This window comes from Drosophila guanche, unplaced genomic scaffold (genome assembly GCF_900245975.1).
Source record: "Drosophila guanche unplaced genomic scaffold, DGUA_6, whole genome shotgun sequence".
Taxonomy (NCBI): Eukaryota; Metazoa; Arthropoda; class Insecta; order Diptera; family Drosophilidae; genus Drosophila; species Drosophila guanche.
In genome coordinates this window covers 1,427,861-1,443,038 of record NW_022995744.1, presented here as the reverse complement: position 1 = coordinate 1,443,038, position 15,178 = coordinate 1,427,861, and the positions used below count along the sequence as shown (strand labels likewise).

At 42.9% G+C, this 15,178-nt stretch overlaps 1 protein-coding gene across 1 annotated transcript in view; it reads left to right on the top strand.

Moving 5' to 3' along the window:
• The first annotated feature begins 3,846 nt into the window (after positions 1-3,846).
• LOC117579449 (frizzled) overlaps positions 3,847-15,178 on the top strand; it is a 95,213-nt gene continuing 83,881 nt past the window's right edge. Inside the window, exon 1 of the mRNA XM_034265338.1 lies at positions 3,847-5,050. Coding sequence (XP_034121229.1) covers positions 4,370-5,050 — 681 coding nt within the window. The 5' untranslated portion in view covers positions 3,847-4,369. The remainder of the gene's footprint in view (positions 5,051-15,178) is intronic.

Below are 15,178 nucleotides of genomic sequence, written 5' to 3'. Positions count from 1 at the left end.
ATTCCGTTTCGCCCTTTGATTGATTGCACCAAAACGATGCGATGCTGACCAGTTCCAGGTTCAGGTCCATTCCATATCCCACCCATCGCCTCTCCTCTTTGCTCCTCAAACAACACCCACAGCCGCAGGACTTTGGCAATTTTTCAAAAAATTTAATTGAGCTTTTGGCCGTTGGCTCTTTTTGAGTAAATAAATGTTTTATTTATGAGAAATGTCTGGATGGGCCTATAGCCAATAGGTTAATGGATCTGGTTGGGGGCTCTTCTTGGGGTATTTGTAATTGCACAAACGGCAGGAAACCATCTGTAAAAATCTCGAACCCAGCCAAACATTGTAAACTCTTAATCAAGAGATACTCTTGAGATACTACTCTGAGCTCTGGGCTATTTTGCTCAATCCCCAAACACCCAGCCACAACCCACCCTCAGGAAGAGCATTTTCTTCTAATTAGAGGGAAGTAGTGTTCTTGGTTAGTGTCTTTTCGTGAGTATGAGAGGGAAGACCCTGTAAAAAGTTGACATTTTACTTTGGTTTCACTCTGTGTGGGGACCCTGGACGAAAGTTTTGCCAGCCATGTGGCCTTTTTCTGTGTTTAGAGAGGGGTGCGTTGGGGGTTAACTAATGTGACTTGAGACGCTCATCCAGACAGGGTAGCGGGAGCTCATCTGTTAAAGGAGGAGTGTTGTTAGGTCAGACGCAAAGTAAAGTAAATACTTGTATATTTTTCTATGTAAGTAACTGAAAACCCTTTTTATGGCTTAGGGCCAAGTCCCTTTTGCATTAGGCTCCCCACACATGTTGGTCCTTAAGGGGGTTTAGCGCGATGCCTGTTTATTTTTTGGCTTCCGCCTTCAATGCGAGGCACGGGACATGACTGAACTTTTGCGGATTGATTTGTTTATCCCATGTATTTTGTAAGCTACAAATGATTTGGGTTCTCTTTGTTGGAACTTTTTTGAGCGCTAATCAGACTAATTGAAGAGGGAAATCAGAAGGGAAAATCCTTTTTAAGTCTAAGCAAAGAGGGAATTGTAAGACGCTTCGTACTCAGTCCGTATATTGATTTGTACCTTATATTATATATTATATATTATATTAATTTGTATCTTAGTGGTTTTTTCGAATTTTACATTTGACATCTTAAATTTTTTCTATATCTGGCACCTACATCTACATATATAACTTCTTAAGCCAACTTGTGGAATGAGAGAATCTGCAAAAAACAAAACAAGATGCTGGACGGGGTGGGTTGAGCCACTGCAAATTCCTCCATTCTGGCTACAATAATGATACAATCTAATACCAATTTGGTGATCTGATAGATATGGTCATACCCTACGGGTCTGCGTTTTTAGTTTGCTCTTATGTAAAAATATAAAATTAGAATTTGTAAAAATAACCACTAAGGTACAGATGTCCTACTAAGTACCGGGTATAAAAGTCGTCTCACACGTTTGATTACGCTGATTACGTTTAGTTGCATTTCATACATTCACTTTCGTGCAAAAATACAATATAGCCTATTTACTCTCCGAGTACCAGTACCAAGCCATAAATTAACCACTCCAACAAGTAAGAGTCCAACACAACCTCAGAAATCACTTCCATAATGCGTATGCATTTACATACATACATATGTATGTACATACATACATATGTACATATGCATATGCGTATGCATGTTGGAACGTTTTAACAGTTCTCAACTTAATTTAGAGCGTGTTCTGAAAACCCTTCATTAAGTATCATTATATGCACATATTCTTAACAACTTCCTCCAAAGAGGTAGGACGAGTGCGGGCCGGAATTTTCAATTTTACTTTCGTTTATCTTAGGAAGTTCATCTGATTCTTCTCTTCGGCGTTCCGAGTATTTAGTCTCAAAGAAATTCCATTTTAATTACATACAATTACATGTTCCAAAAACAGAAGCGAGAGAAGAGAACAGCAGCAAAAACACTTTCTAACAGGGTAAAGAGGCAGCGAAGTGCTGACGGAGAGAGAGCGAAACGTCAAAGTTCGTTCACTTGTAAACATCCAAACAGAGGGAAAGAAGGTAAGCGTTGAGCGCCGAAGCTTTATATGCCCTCACAACAAATACCGTCTTGAACACACATTTACATACATATGCACATATGTAGTAAGTATTTATAATTATAAACGTGGAAATGGGAATCTCGATGAATGTGCATGATGTGGTTATGGTGACTCGGCTTTCGATTCGGGAAATAACCGTAATACCTAAACTTTGGAAGGGTACAACAAAGCGCAACGGACAATCAACAACAATGAAGCCAAAGCAAAAGGCACAGAGAGAGAGAGAGAGAGAGCAAGACGGTGATTGAGACTGGAAGAGCATTTTTATGCGGCGCAAGTTTTTATTAAGCAAGTCGACGAAGTGTGGTGTGGGGGCTTGAGGGTGATGATGCAAAGGGGGGAATTGAGGGAGCAGCATAAGGTGAAGGAGCATAGAATGAACATTGCCGGCTAAACCGGTAACACTTGTTTATCAGCGGCAGCCAACCCACACGACCGACAAAAAAGAAAGAGAGAGAGAGAGAGAAAAAACCCGTATGTCAGTAGATTGAGCATGAAAATCCATATGTATGTTAAGCAGTGACTGTGTGCGAGGGAGAAACAGCCAGAGGAAGAGGATCGGTCAAAAGGGTTTCTTCATTCGCACTGCAGGTGACAAAGTCAAGAGACAAGAGACACAGAGAGGAGAAAGAGATGGAGATAGAGAGAGGTGGGTAAATAGGGAGGGACTCCTCTAATGTCATCATTATTGTCAATATAACAAGTTTATTGACTGTCATCTCCCCCCAGCCACATGCACTCCTTGGGGTCATTAGAGAAATGCTTGGCATCGGCAAAGTTTGTTCTACCAGCTTCCCCTCCACCACACTCTGCGCGCTGCTAAGCTTAGATTAAACGCAAGTTAATGACTTAATTAAGTGCATGGCAAAAAAACAAACAAATGAGTGCCGAAAGGAGAGAAAGAACAAATACATAGATAGAGACAAATGTTAGATATTGTCGCAGCAAATTGTGGATATTAACGCGTGCAAATATGCTCCGACAGAAGAGCAGTAAATAGTTGGAGAGGGGGACGAAAGCAGGTCTGAGTTGTAACGGTACCAGTGCATGGAGGGAGAGGTCAATAAGAAATGTAACGGCATTGGCGAATAGATAAAGGTTGAATGACATTTCCCTACGAAAACGGAAAACGTACACAAGTACCCTCTAACTCCTGAGATTCTCCAAGAAGGCCAATTATAGCTTAATTTTAATTCAAATTAATTCCTTCAGTCCACGGTTAACCATTTGTTGATATTTCTTTAGTCTAATCAACAGCAAGAGAGAGAAAGATAAAGGGAGAAAGAAAACAAATGGTATAAAATCCGTCTCTCTAGTTTCACTGAGAGAGGTTTTAAATTCAAGGTCGCTGTTAAATTTAATCAATGTTAAATGGCAGCCTTACGGCTGAATAAAAGAGTGTAGGCATATTCAGCACAGCATTTAGCAGAGAGAGAGAGAGAGCTCTGTTGAGAGCAAGCAATGTTGAAAAGAGAGCCGACCGGTTTTGAGATACTCAAAACACTGGCGCAAATATGAGCATTTTGACTCAGAATGCTAAGTGGGGTGGATTTTACGTTGCGCGCCATACCCCATACATTTTACCTTGCTGCTTTATCAGAAACATTGTCCAATTAGACTTTATTTATTCCAAAATCCAATATCAGAACCGTTTGCCTAAAATTGACCGTTTGCCAACAAAATTCCAACTCGACTGCTCGTTAGTTTCTGAATTTCTGGATCTGTTGTTTGTGCATCTGTTGGATCTGTTGTGCATACCCTATTTACATTCATACCTTGCTGGCATAAGTCAGGAATCTTCCCCGCCAAATTGAATTCAGTTGAATTCGAACCTTCAAGTTTTCCGCTTTTCCGCGTTTCCATCCGGAGGCATGTTGTGTTTTTCCGTGGTTTTCCGTGTCCAAGTCGCGCGCGCTTTTTGACGTAAAGTGCTTGAGAAATTCCGGATTCGCGCCGCGACGCGAGGGAATGAATGGAGTGATAAGAGAAACAAATATTGAAATCAAATATTTAGAGCAAGTAAAGAAAGAAGGGAAAATAAATTGAAATTAAGGGAAATATTTGTTGCGCGAAAATGATGGAAGAGTGCTAAGTGTTTATTTCCCAAATAAATATTGCCCCTCCGGTTTATAACGGCGATTGTGTGCGAGTGTCGCGAGTGTCAATATGTGCGAGATCTGAAGATAAGATAAAGGAAGAGTAAAAGAGAAAAGGAATAACGAAGGGAGAAAGAATTAACTCCAGAAAGTAATTGCAACCCCGAAAATCCCAAAATGTGGCCACAGATCCTCCTTTTAGTACTCCCCACACTCATCCAAGGCGTCCAGCGGTACGATCAGACGCCCCTGGACGCCAGTCCCTACTACCGCAGTGGCGGTGGCCTGATGGGGCCTGATCTGAGCGGCACCTCAGCCACCTCCTTGGACGGTTTCCCGCACCACAACCGCTGCGAGGCGATCACCATTTCGATTTGCAAGAATATACCCTACAACATGACCATTATGCCCAATCTGATCGGACACACCAAGCAGGAGGAGGCCGGCCTGGAGGTGCACCAGTTCGCGCCGCTCGTCAAAATCGGCTGCAGCGACGACCTGCAGCTCTTCCTTTGCTCCCTGTACGTGCCCGTCTGCACCATCCTGGAGCGCCCCATCCCGCCCTGCCGCTCCCTGTGCGAGTCCGCGCGCGTCTGCGAGAAGCTGATGAAGACCTACAACTTCAACTGGCCCGAGAACCTCGAGTGTTCCAAGTTCCCCGTCCACGGGGGCGAGGACTTGTGCGTCGCTGAGAACACCACCTCCTCCACCCCGGCGCCCGCCAGGAGCGCCCCCAAGGTGACCACCAGGAAGCACCAGTTGGGAGTCGAGATTCCCCATCGCAATATTGGATTCGTGTGCCCAGTTCAGCTGAAGACGCCGCTGGGCATGGGCTACGAACTAAAAGTTGGTGGAAAGGTGCGTTGTTGAAAGATTAATTCCTACGTACAATTTAATACAAATTAAAGCCCGTGGACATGTTTGGGAGAGTGTGTTTGGGAAATGGGAAAATTATTATCAAGAGGCAATAAATTATGTAGACAAATTATTGCTATTGGTACATTTTAGGTGTGTTTGTTTTAGTTTTTTAGTAAAACATTCGGTGCCCATTTCATTTCTGCCTGTTGCTGCTTTTAAAACTGCTTGACATCATTTTGTAAATTTCCCGACGGGATTCTGAAAAGTTTTTAAATAAGGAAAGAGCTATCGTAGCTCGCCCGCCTTCAGTTTTAAATCTTTTAAAATATGCTGCATAGGAATAGATTCCTCAATAGGAAACATAAAACTAATGAAATCCCCAACTGATGGATAGGCATGGGGATTATTCCTGGAAGTTGATCGGTTACAGATATCACCTCAGCATATGGGTCAAACTTTTTGTTGTTTTATGTCTTCATCTGGGGTCTGGGCCTGAAGCAATTTGCTAGCGCTGCGAATGAGCAGGTAGGAGGAGAGCAGAATGCATATCCTGTTGCGTTGGGCAGTAAACAATTTCCAACCACCACCAGGAAAGCCAGCAGGAGGTCCTGCCAAGACAGAGGCGTATTCAGGGTACAGGGAACAAGAGAGAGAGAAAGAAGAAGGAGTGCGGTATTGAGGAGCCCTCATTCCGATTCCTACCTGCCCGTACCCGTATCGTACATCATCGAAGAGCAGCATTAACCAACGTCAGGTAGATCGCTTTTGTGGCTTCCCTCGAGGAAAGGTAAACCAGTTTTCTCAGTTTTCATCTTTTTCTTGAGCGGAGGAGAGAGGAAAAATAATAATTCTTTAATTTGTAATGCCTGGTTATGTAACCCAAAAAAACAAAAAACAGAGAAAACCCAACGAGATGTGGAGAATATTTCATAACTTGAACTGCTGGGTCAGGCCTGTTGCATTTTCACGTTCTTTAATTAATTTTCCTAACATTTTCAGTTCCTCGTCTTTTGACGACTTTCCACAGTTCATTTTGCCCAGCACCGGCAATTGTCGAGTAGAGTTTTTCAATGTTTTTCTTTCGTATTTTCTCTTCTTTTCCTCGGCTATTATTAGACTCCAGTCCTGCCCGTTTCCCGCTCTTTCTGTTGGCTGGCATGTGTAAAGCGCATTAAATACTTTGAGGCAGGATAATTCACACTTCGCTCCGAGTCTGGTGTCTTCTATCTGTCGGAAACATGTGTATCTCCTAGCTACTTTAGCTATGCGATTCTGTTGCTTGTTTATCCCTCTCAGTCTAGATTGGCTTCGTTTTTCTTTTCTTCTCCTCAGTGTGTGTCATCAGCAACACTCTGCCCCATCTCCTTCTCCTTCTTCTTCTCCACCTCCACCCCAGCCCCCTTTCCATCATCCTAGTCAGCATCTTTGCTTTATTCAGGGACTAAATGCCTTTCGAGAGAGCTGCGTGCGAAATTTAGCAGCTTGTTTTCCTCGCCTAGCTTTCGATTGAATTTGGATTGCCTCCATATCATGATTGTCTGCCGTCTGTGTCTGCTAATGATAATGGCACATCGTGAGAGTAAATTAATGCTTATTGGATAGATAATGATCCATATACATACTTATACGGGGGAGCATTTCCAGATTTGACATTCCTGCTCCCCTGCGACATTTCCATTCAGGTCTACGGCTAAACAATTGGTTCCATTGAGGAGAATGTACGAAGTTCCGAGTGTTTAGTCACTACGCTATCTAAAACAAAAATCTTGTCTAAGAAACCAGCAAATTCACTTTCCCAAATCATTAGCCACACTTCTTTCAGCTTCTGTCAGAACCATCAGATTACGACAGACCCATGCCCGATGACCCCGATTGATGGCTAAAAATGTAGAAAACTGGGCCAGAACCAGAGACAGATACCGCCCTTAACCATGAACCAACCAACCTCAATCAACTCCTACGAAAGACCAACCTCAACGTGATCCGCGGCAGCCAAAAATAAATTAATCAAAGAGCGCGAAAGGACAGCAGCGTAGAGGGTGAAGGGGGGGGGGGGGGGGGCATGGCGCGTGAGGAGGGATTGTGTTCGGCTGTTTGGCAAATCGTAAAACCATTAAAAGCCTCATTTGGGACGCTTTTGACACATTTAGTGGGCGATAGAGTACAGCTGCCCCTTTTAGGGATTATTTCTAGGCCCTCAAATTGATTCATTTTGGGGAAAGAGAAGATCCCAAGCTTTCACTTTTAATTGTGAACCGGTTCTGCAATGATTGCTCCTCACTTCCAAATAGATTTCCCTTGCCCTTACAGCATACAAAGGAATTAGGTTTGTGCCTCTTTAGGCCTTTTCCTATGATTATTTGAGCAAACAACACTGCGAACGAATTCCAACTGATTCTACTCAGTATTTCCCTTCAGGGGCTCCGGCTCTCCCACTCGATATCGGAGGGGTTTGGGTAATTGATTTCCGAAATTACATATTTTGTATACGGCATTTTTGGCTGTTTGTGCAAATTGCCTGCTTAATTTAGTCAAAAAGGTCGATTATGGTGATGCTGATGGGGCAAGGGATTAGACCAAGTTGAATAGAATTAAGTTTTGTAGCCAAAAGCTATTGACTGCTACTGGGATAATTTTAATTATTTAAATGATTACAATGGTGCCAAAAAAAAAGTTTTATTTATACCCGATCTTCGATTATTGCAGGGACCGAAATCAGTAGATTCTATATTTTAAAAATCATACAACAATAATTTTGTTTCAGTTTTTAGCATAATATGATGTGGAGGATGAGAAGTATGACAGGGTATTAAAGCTGTGACGCGTACGAAGCGTCTCAGAAACGTTCTAACTCGTTTTATTATAAAAACCAGTGTTTGCACAGAGGAATCAAAGAGAGACTTTTTGCAGTCATGAAAGATGCTTAACGTATTATTTTACGTGTCTTAAGCACAAACGATACAGCCAAAGATGCATTTATCATTGTCCACGGATTCTTCCCTGAATTAGTGGGAACACAGTCCTCCACATTCACATCATCATCAGCACTCATTCGTAGCAACAATTCACAAGAAAAGCCCAGGGTGTAATCTCTTTGGCTAACTTTATCCAGTCCTGACGGGGAAATGGATCTCATGGAATTTCCTTTAATGTCCTTTAACGAAACTATATTGTTCTCCATGTGCGCATGTATGCTCTCCTCGCATTAAAACTATAATCCACTTTATATTTTACGCTCGAACTGTTCAATTTATAACCAATAAATGTTAAGCCGATGTCGATTATTTATTTATTTTTACACACGGCTCCCATGCTCTCCGCTCCGCCAGAAAGTACGAGAACAGCATCGAAAGCATTTCAACTCAATTAATTTGCTGGAAAGCGAGAGCTGGGAAAAAATCCTACGTACTTCCGGCTACTTAAGCACAGAGGCAAACAAAGACGGTACAGGGCAGGACAGCTGCCCCAAGCGAAAGTCCCCCTAAATCCATAAAAGTGACGAGAGAATGGGAAAGAAATTTTTCCTATACGTCCTGCCCACTATCTTGGTCATGGCTCTGCCTCTGGTTCTAAGCGATAACAGCGCTTTGTCCTACATGGTAGGGAGTGTCCTTCCGGACAACTAACCATGTAGCTGACAAGCGATGGCCATGTTGCGCGGTTAGGGGTGAGAAAAGCAGTTTTAACGGAGAAACGGAAAAATATAGAAGAGCAGGGACATTAAAACATTTCAGGGAGCACCGTAAAGATTATTGTTAAATTATAAAAATTATTGTATAATGTTTCTGTCACACTTGCACTTGTCTATCTGAATGATAATCAGATATTGCAGGTAAAAACTTTTACTTGAAATTATTCTTTACTCCCATGCAATGTGCATTTATGTTGGAGACTCACATTTGTATTTATGCAGAGAAATGTGGTTTGTAAAATATAATTCGCGGTTCCGAACTAGAACAGAAATTGGAATGAAATTGAAACTGGATTTGATATTGGAATTGTTAACAAAATGAAATGCTAATACCTGGGTTTGACTTTTGCCTGACAGTTTGGCCAGATAAATATGCCTAAATATTTAATTACTGGCATCCATTTAATGGCAGTGCCGTGCATTGAAGTGCAGTCGACATGGCAATTTGCACATTTAAAATGTTTGGCTTAATAACTGTGGCTAACCGCACCCCCAAATACAAGTCAAAAAACATTCTGAAAATTCACAATTCGGTTGACACCTTTTATTGTATGCATTTCAGGCTGCGCTTATTGTGCATTTACTAAACAGCAGGTTGCCTGTTGGCTTGGCTGTTGCCTCCCGCCGGGGTGTAAAAACCATTGCAAATGTAACATTTTGGTTTTTTTTGGTTTCGTTTACAACGATATCAAAAGTGTTTAGGCTGATGGAGCTGTACGAAGCGGCTTTGGCGCAGCTTCACTCTGTTTGGTTTGTCAGCAAGAAGTGTGTCAAGCGAATAGAACAAATTCTTGGATTGTTCAGTGGTTATTTTCACCACTTTATTGCTGATATATATACACACATATGTAAGTATGTAAATAAGTATGTATGTATGCACAAAGTAAACTGAAAATTCTTCTTTCATGCTCCTCGAACTGTCCGATTATTTGTCACTCTTCCATCAGTTTCTCTACATTTGATGTTGGATTAGATAACTTTCAATACTCAAGACTCCAAGCAGAAAATCAGACATCTGGGAGGGAACTGACTTCCAAGTTGCGTATCTACATACGTGTAGATTTATATAACTGCTAATCCATGAACAATCACAACGGACCGAAACCTAACCTAATCCATATATTTATCATATAACAATGCAAACTGGGTCGTTTAGCCTGTATATTTTTCACAGTTTTTCTGTTTTTACTTTGTTCAAAACCCCGAGCCGACTCGCTTGTGGCGATTTGTCTATGTTATCCATGTTGCATACGAAACGCCTATGGGATGTTTATTTAAGGAATAAGGAATAATAAGGAATCATTAAAATTATCTAACACCTTTGGAAATTCTTCAAATAAACGTATTACATGTAAAAAAAAACAGTACGAAATATCCTTGGAATATATGCTTGGGGCAATTCGTTGTGTCAGTTCCTTGAGAAAAAATGTTTTGGTGTCCAAATGTTGGTGCACAACCTTTCAAAGAGCTTTCCTGCAGAGTAATTCCAGCTTTTGTTGTGCAAACTGGAGCATAATACTGAAACAAATATACATACATATGTACATGCATATGTACATGTTCCCTTTTAATCAGAAAACTAGAAGCACACTGCACCCATTGGCGAACCACTTGCCGCACCAGGAACGCCCTTCTGTTCTATGCAGATGTTTTTGTTAGGCTCATGCCACAGAATTCTTTCAATGAAGTGGCTTTCATTTGCACCCACGTGCCCCACTTTGCCCTCTACACTTGCCACACAGCCCATGGAATATTTGACACAATTAAAAACAAAAGCAAACCAAACAAATGTCAACCTCAGACAGAGGCAGGATTCTTCTTTGGGTAAAAACCCCAATCTCAGACTGAGGAATGGATCCTTTTTTTCTCTCCTTTGTGCTCGGTTCTCTCTTCAGTTGTTTGCTGTCTGTTTTGCTGTTTTGCATTGTTCTGTGAAGCTCTGCGCCATTCTGCGACGGCAAAAGGCATCTTACAGATACTTGAGATCCACTCGGATACATTATGCAAACCATTCTTTGAGGCTCCTCTCCAATACCCACTACCCACTCCACCCATCCATCCATCCATTCATCCATTCGTATGTTAGACGGAGAGTAAGTCGGTCTGATGAATTTATAATGCACATTGTCTGACGGTGCCCAGACAAAATGGCAAACAAAAGCAATACTCTCCAACTCTATAGCTTCTCCTGGCCCTTTCTGCACTCCAGCCTGGCCAAATAAACAAAATATTTGGGTCTTCAAGATGGTCGACTGACTGACATTCTAAGTGGGTTCGGTTCGGCGGCGGATTATGGAGCAATAAACTACTATATTTTATATGAAAACCGTGCCAGTTGGGTCAGTTAACACCTCGCCGTCGCGGATGGCCAAGGCTTAATTAAATAAGTCTGTCGATGTCCACAGAGTAGAGTTGCGCAGGCGCAAAGTCCACAAATGGAAGGCTGGAAACAAGTTTAACAATTCTTATGGCTCTGCTTGGGGACAAACAGAAAACCAAAAAGGCAAATCATAAATTTTCTGCTCCTCCATCTGCGAGGGGCCAAGTAACTCTGCTTCGGGACAGAGTTCGACATCTCTGTGTGAGTTTAGATCGTGTGAGGAGGTAGAGAAAATTAATGGTTTATGGAGCATCCTATTCGGTTGGCCAGTTGATAATAAGCCAACAGCTGCAGCCACAAATGCTATTAAAAATATGAAAATGAGATTCATTAAGCAGCAGTTGGGATGGTGTCCATGCCATAGAGATAATGTCCTGCCGTAAGCCTTTGAGCCATTGGTGGAACTTAAATGCCGGGAACGGGAAATGCCCAATAAAGCGAAATTGCAATAAAAATTAAGAGAGCTGCCCATGGAGGCAGATATTTGTAGCGAATGCTAATGATTATCTGAATACCTATTGTCGATACTCGTGCAGCCTTAAATGATTTTAAGTTCACATGATGAAACATTTGAGAATATGTGGTTGGCTTAGCAGTACAGTGTAAAATATGAAAAGATCTGTCCTTCCATTCTGGATTGATCTGAGCATCGTAGCATCGGAGAGTTCTGTCCTCTATGCTATCCAATGCAACATTCCAATATGATATTCCGACATAGCCTAATAGAGAAAGTTCTCTGCAGTTAGGCATGCAGGAAGAAGAATCTCATCAAAGCAAAAAATAATTCAATTAACGTCGGCCCCGCACCCACCACAGCCACCGCCTCCAACTCGCATGCACGCCCCAGGCCTCCTGGCACGATGGAAAGGGGAAAGGGGAGAGATGTACGTAAACAGCCATTAGTTGGATATAATTTAGCGCTTTAGTTATGGCCATAATGCAGCTACTTAAACGCAACTCCAAACAGCAGGTAGCGGTGGGAGGGGGAGGAGCATGCGGCAGCGATGCTTTACTCAAAAATGCTGACAGTGGTTATTAATTAAAGTGCAGGCACACACCACCACCAGCAGAACGAGAGAGTGGCGCACTGTGAGTGGTGTTTGGGGGGAGTCAGATGAGCAGAAGACCAGACCCCAAATGGATAACGATCGAAGTCACGATGGGGTAGAGGAAAATAGTTGTATGAAGTCCATAACAAGACGTTTGTAATCATCTTTAATCATAATACAGCAGACAGACGGAGAGACAGAAACATTCAGGCACGCACACAACACGGAGGAGCTACGAGTGCATCTGTAGCAGTGTGTGTGTGCCACTAATGAACCAACTTAAAATTGTCATAACTGTAAATCATCTCAGACTTATGGAACGGAGGATGGAGGGAACGGGCGGACATATGTGGAGCAATCTATCGCATGTGTCCGCAGATGTGGGCAGCGGTAGGAGCAGACCTACACACATAAAGATGTAAGTATGAACAATATGGGAGAATCGTATCGAAACATATGTTTGGGGAATTTTGAATACCCTTTTCGACTTTGGATGCAGATTTACATATCTGTTTCTCTGAAATGGACTTCCCTGAGAGGGAATGCCAAGCAGCAAACGTCTTCCCATGGCTAATACACTCGAAACCAAATAAACTTTCAACTCTGAACAGAAGTAAACCGTTCATAAAGACCCGAAATATTCAAGATAAATCTCTGTGTGAATGGTTGGTAGGGGGGGGGGGGGGGGGGGGTGGGGTACTATGACGATGATGCCGCATGATGATGGCCTGGCAATGGATTGGACTGACAGAAGGCGAGAGATCTGTGGGCAGTTGTGGACCCATGAGCCGTGGGTCAGTCCCCTGTGCGGGGCCTTGACATGGCCAAATGTTCGGATCAATCATGTGACAGCATTTGGCGGCTACAATTTGATTGTCGCGTTAATTAGAATGTAGCAATCCCAATGGGAAATGGGACCATGGATGTTGGACCTTTATCCCGATCGGGTCCTTCTGTCTCTGCTGTGCCGTGACGATTTCTCTGCCAACGATTCCTGACATGATTTGTGATTTTTCTGGATTTATGTGTGCTGCAAAGTCAAATTGCGTTTGGCGGATAATTTCCCACATCTCAGCGAATCCCATTCCACTTTTCTTTTTGACAAGTGGAAATTGTTTTTCCTGTTTTCATGTGTGCTTTGTCAGTGTTGCTATCGAGATTTGCGTGACGCGTCACAAAACTTCGATTGTGCCCCCTAACTGTAGAGCAGGACAGTGCAAGGCAGGGCAGGTCTGTTTTGATTTATTTCGGGAGCCATAAAAACTAGTTCTGTGGATGGAAGCAGGGGGGGAGAGGCTCCGCTGCTCACATTACAGTGAGAAATTTGGTGTAATTTGGCGCATGTGTTTGGCTAAACGCTTCTTATCAGGCAAATTTGATGATTGGATGGCATGGCTGGGAGAGTGACAGCCTGAGCCTGAGTCCGAAGAGAGAGCTTTGCATGTTGATGAATTTTTGACGTGTGCGTCCGACCCCCAAATCGTGACCAAATTGTGTTAAGTTTATGTTGCTTTCGCACAGGACACAAATCTCATTCCGTGTGCATGTTTGGGCATGTTTTCCTTGCCTTTTTGGGCTGAAAACGAAAGCGGATAAAGGGCACAAAGACACGACATACCTACATATGTACGTACAGCTAGATCCAATAACAGAGGGGCTGAATAAGTCAAATGTTTTGTGCCACGGAATATGCAAAAGGTTATTTATAGGCCGAATGAAACTGTCCTCGCTTGATGTGGGTCAAATTAACTGGAACAAGTCCAAGTCAAATGTTTGGCTTAATTTGATAAATATATTTTTGGAAACGTATCCCATGAGCACATGGCAACATACATAGCTCGAAGATGGTAGAAGGCCGATCCTTTTTAATTCTTTGTATACAGATACTATAAGTACTATTATGGATGTGGGAATCAGTGCCACAATGTAACCAGCACTGATACTGGGTCGAGTTCCATTTCATTGGGTCCTTCATGCGACTGAAAACCAATGCAACCGATGGACATGTCGGAAGATGAGAGAGCGAGAGACGGTGGAGCGAAGGGACTCTGCCGGTCCCCCTGACGCGTGTCTCAAAGTAAACTTTAATTTAATTACAATTTCTGCATACACATCGAGAGTAGGAGCCGGGGGATCTGCAACTGCAGATCATCTTCGGCACGCATGTCGGACCAGGCAAACACAATCAAAGCACCTGCACCTCCAGATACCGAAGCAGATGCAGATGCCGATGCCGAATGGGGGCAGAGATTGAGGTTGCTGGTTCGAGACGGTCTTCGAGCCTCCCTGGTGGAAGAATGTGCGATAAAATATAAATAAAACTAGTCCACATTTGGACATGGTCTGTAAGAAGAGAATCTTTAGTTTCTTTTGTCTACACCGTACGTACATATATAAACTTCTGGAACTTTATTTGAGAGACAGAAGTGTCAATATACCCCAGCTGCGAATGCCATACCCTCTAGAAAACCTTCAGTTTTCTAGGACCAAGCTCCTTCTGCAGGTTAACAAACAATGAAGCAGAATCTCGTGTTACTTTGCCCTCGTCCGTTCAGGTGTGTGCTGCAACATTCTGGACATACACACTCTTACATACTGATGTGTACATACATATGTATACATTTTTATGGTCTGCAGGCCCCTCTGTAGAGCTGTTGCCTTGGCTGTTGCGTTGGCCAGCTGTCAATGCATCAAGTGAAAATTGCTGACCATGTCAGGGAGCCGAAATCCCTATATGGCAGGCTGGCATAACGCCTATGGCCATCGAACTATTACCAGAGCATTATTTTAATGCCGAGCCGCCGCACCAAACGGAGCCGTTAATAGCCCCCTACTTTGGGGGCTGGGGTCTGTGCTGTGCCACTTTTTGTTGTCAAAGATTTACAATTAAAGTTGGCGATTAAATAGTTGCGATAGCCTGGCTTTGATTTGCAATATGCGTTGCAGTGATTATGTTATTTATAGAGTGAAAGACCCAGCCTAAGACGCAGTGGCAGACCCCCGGTCGA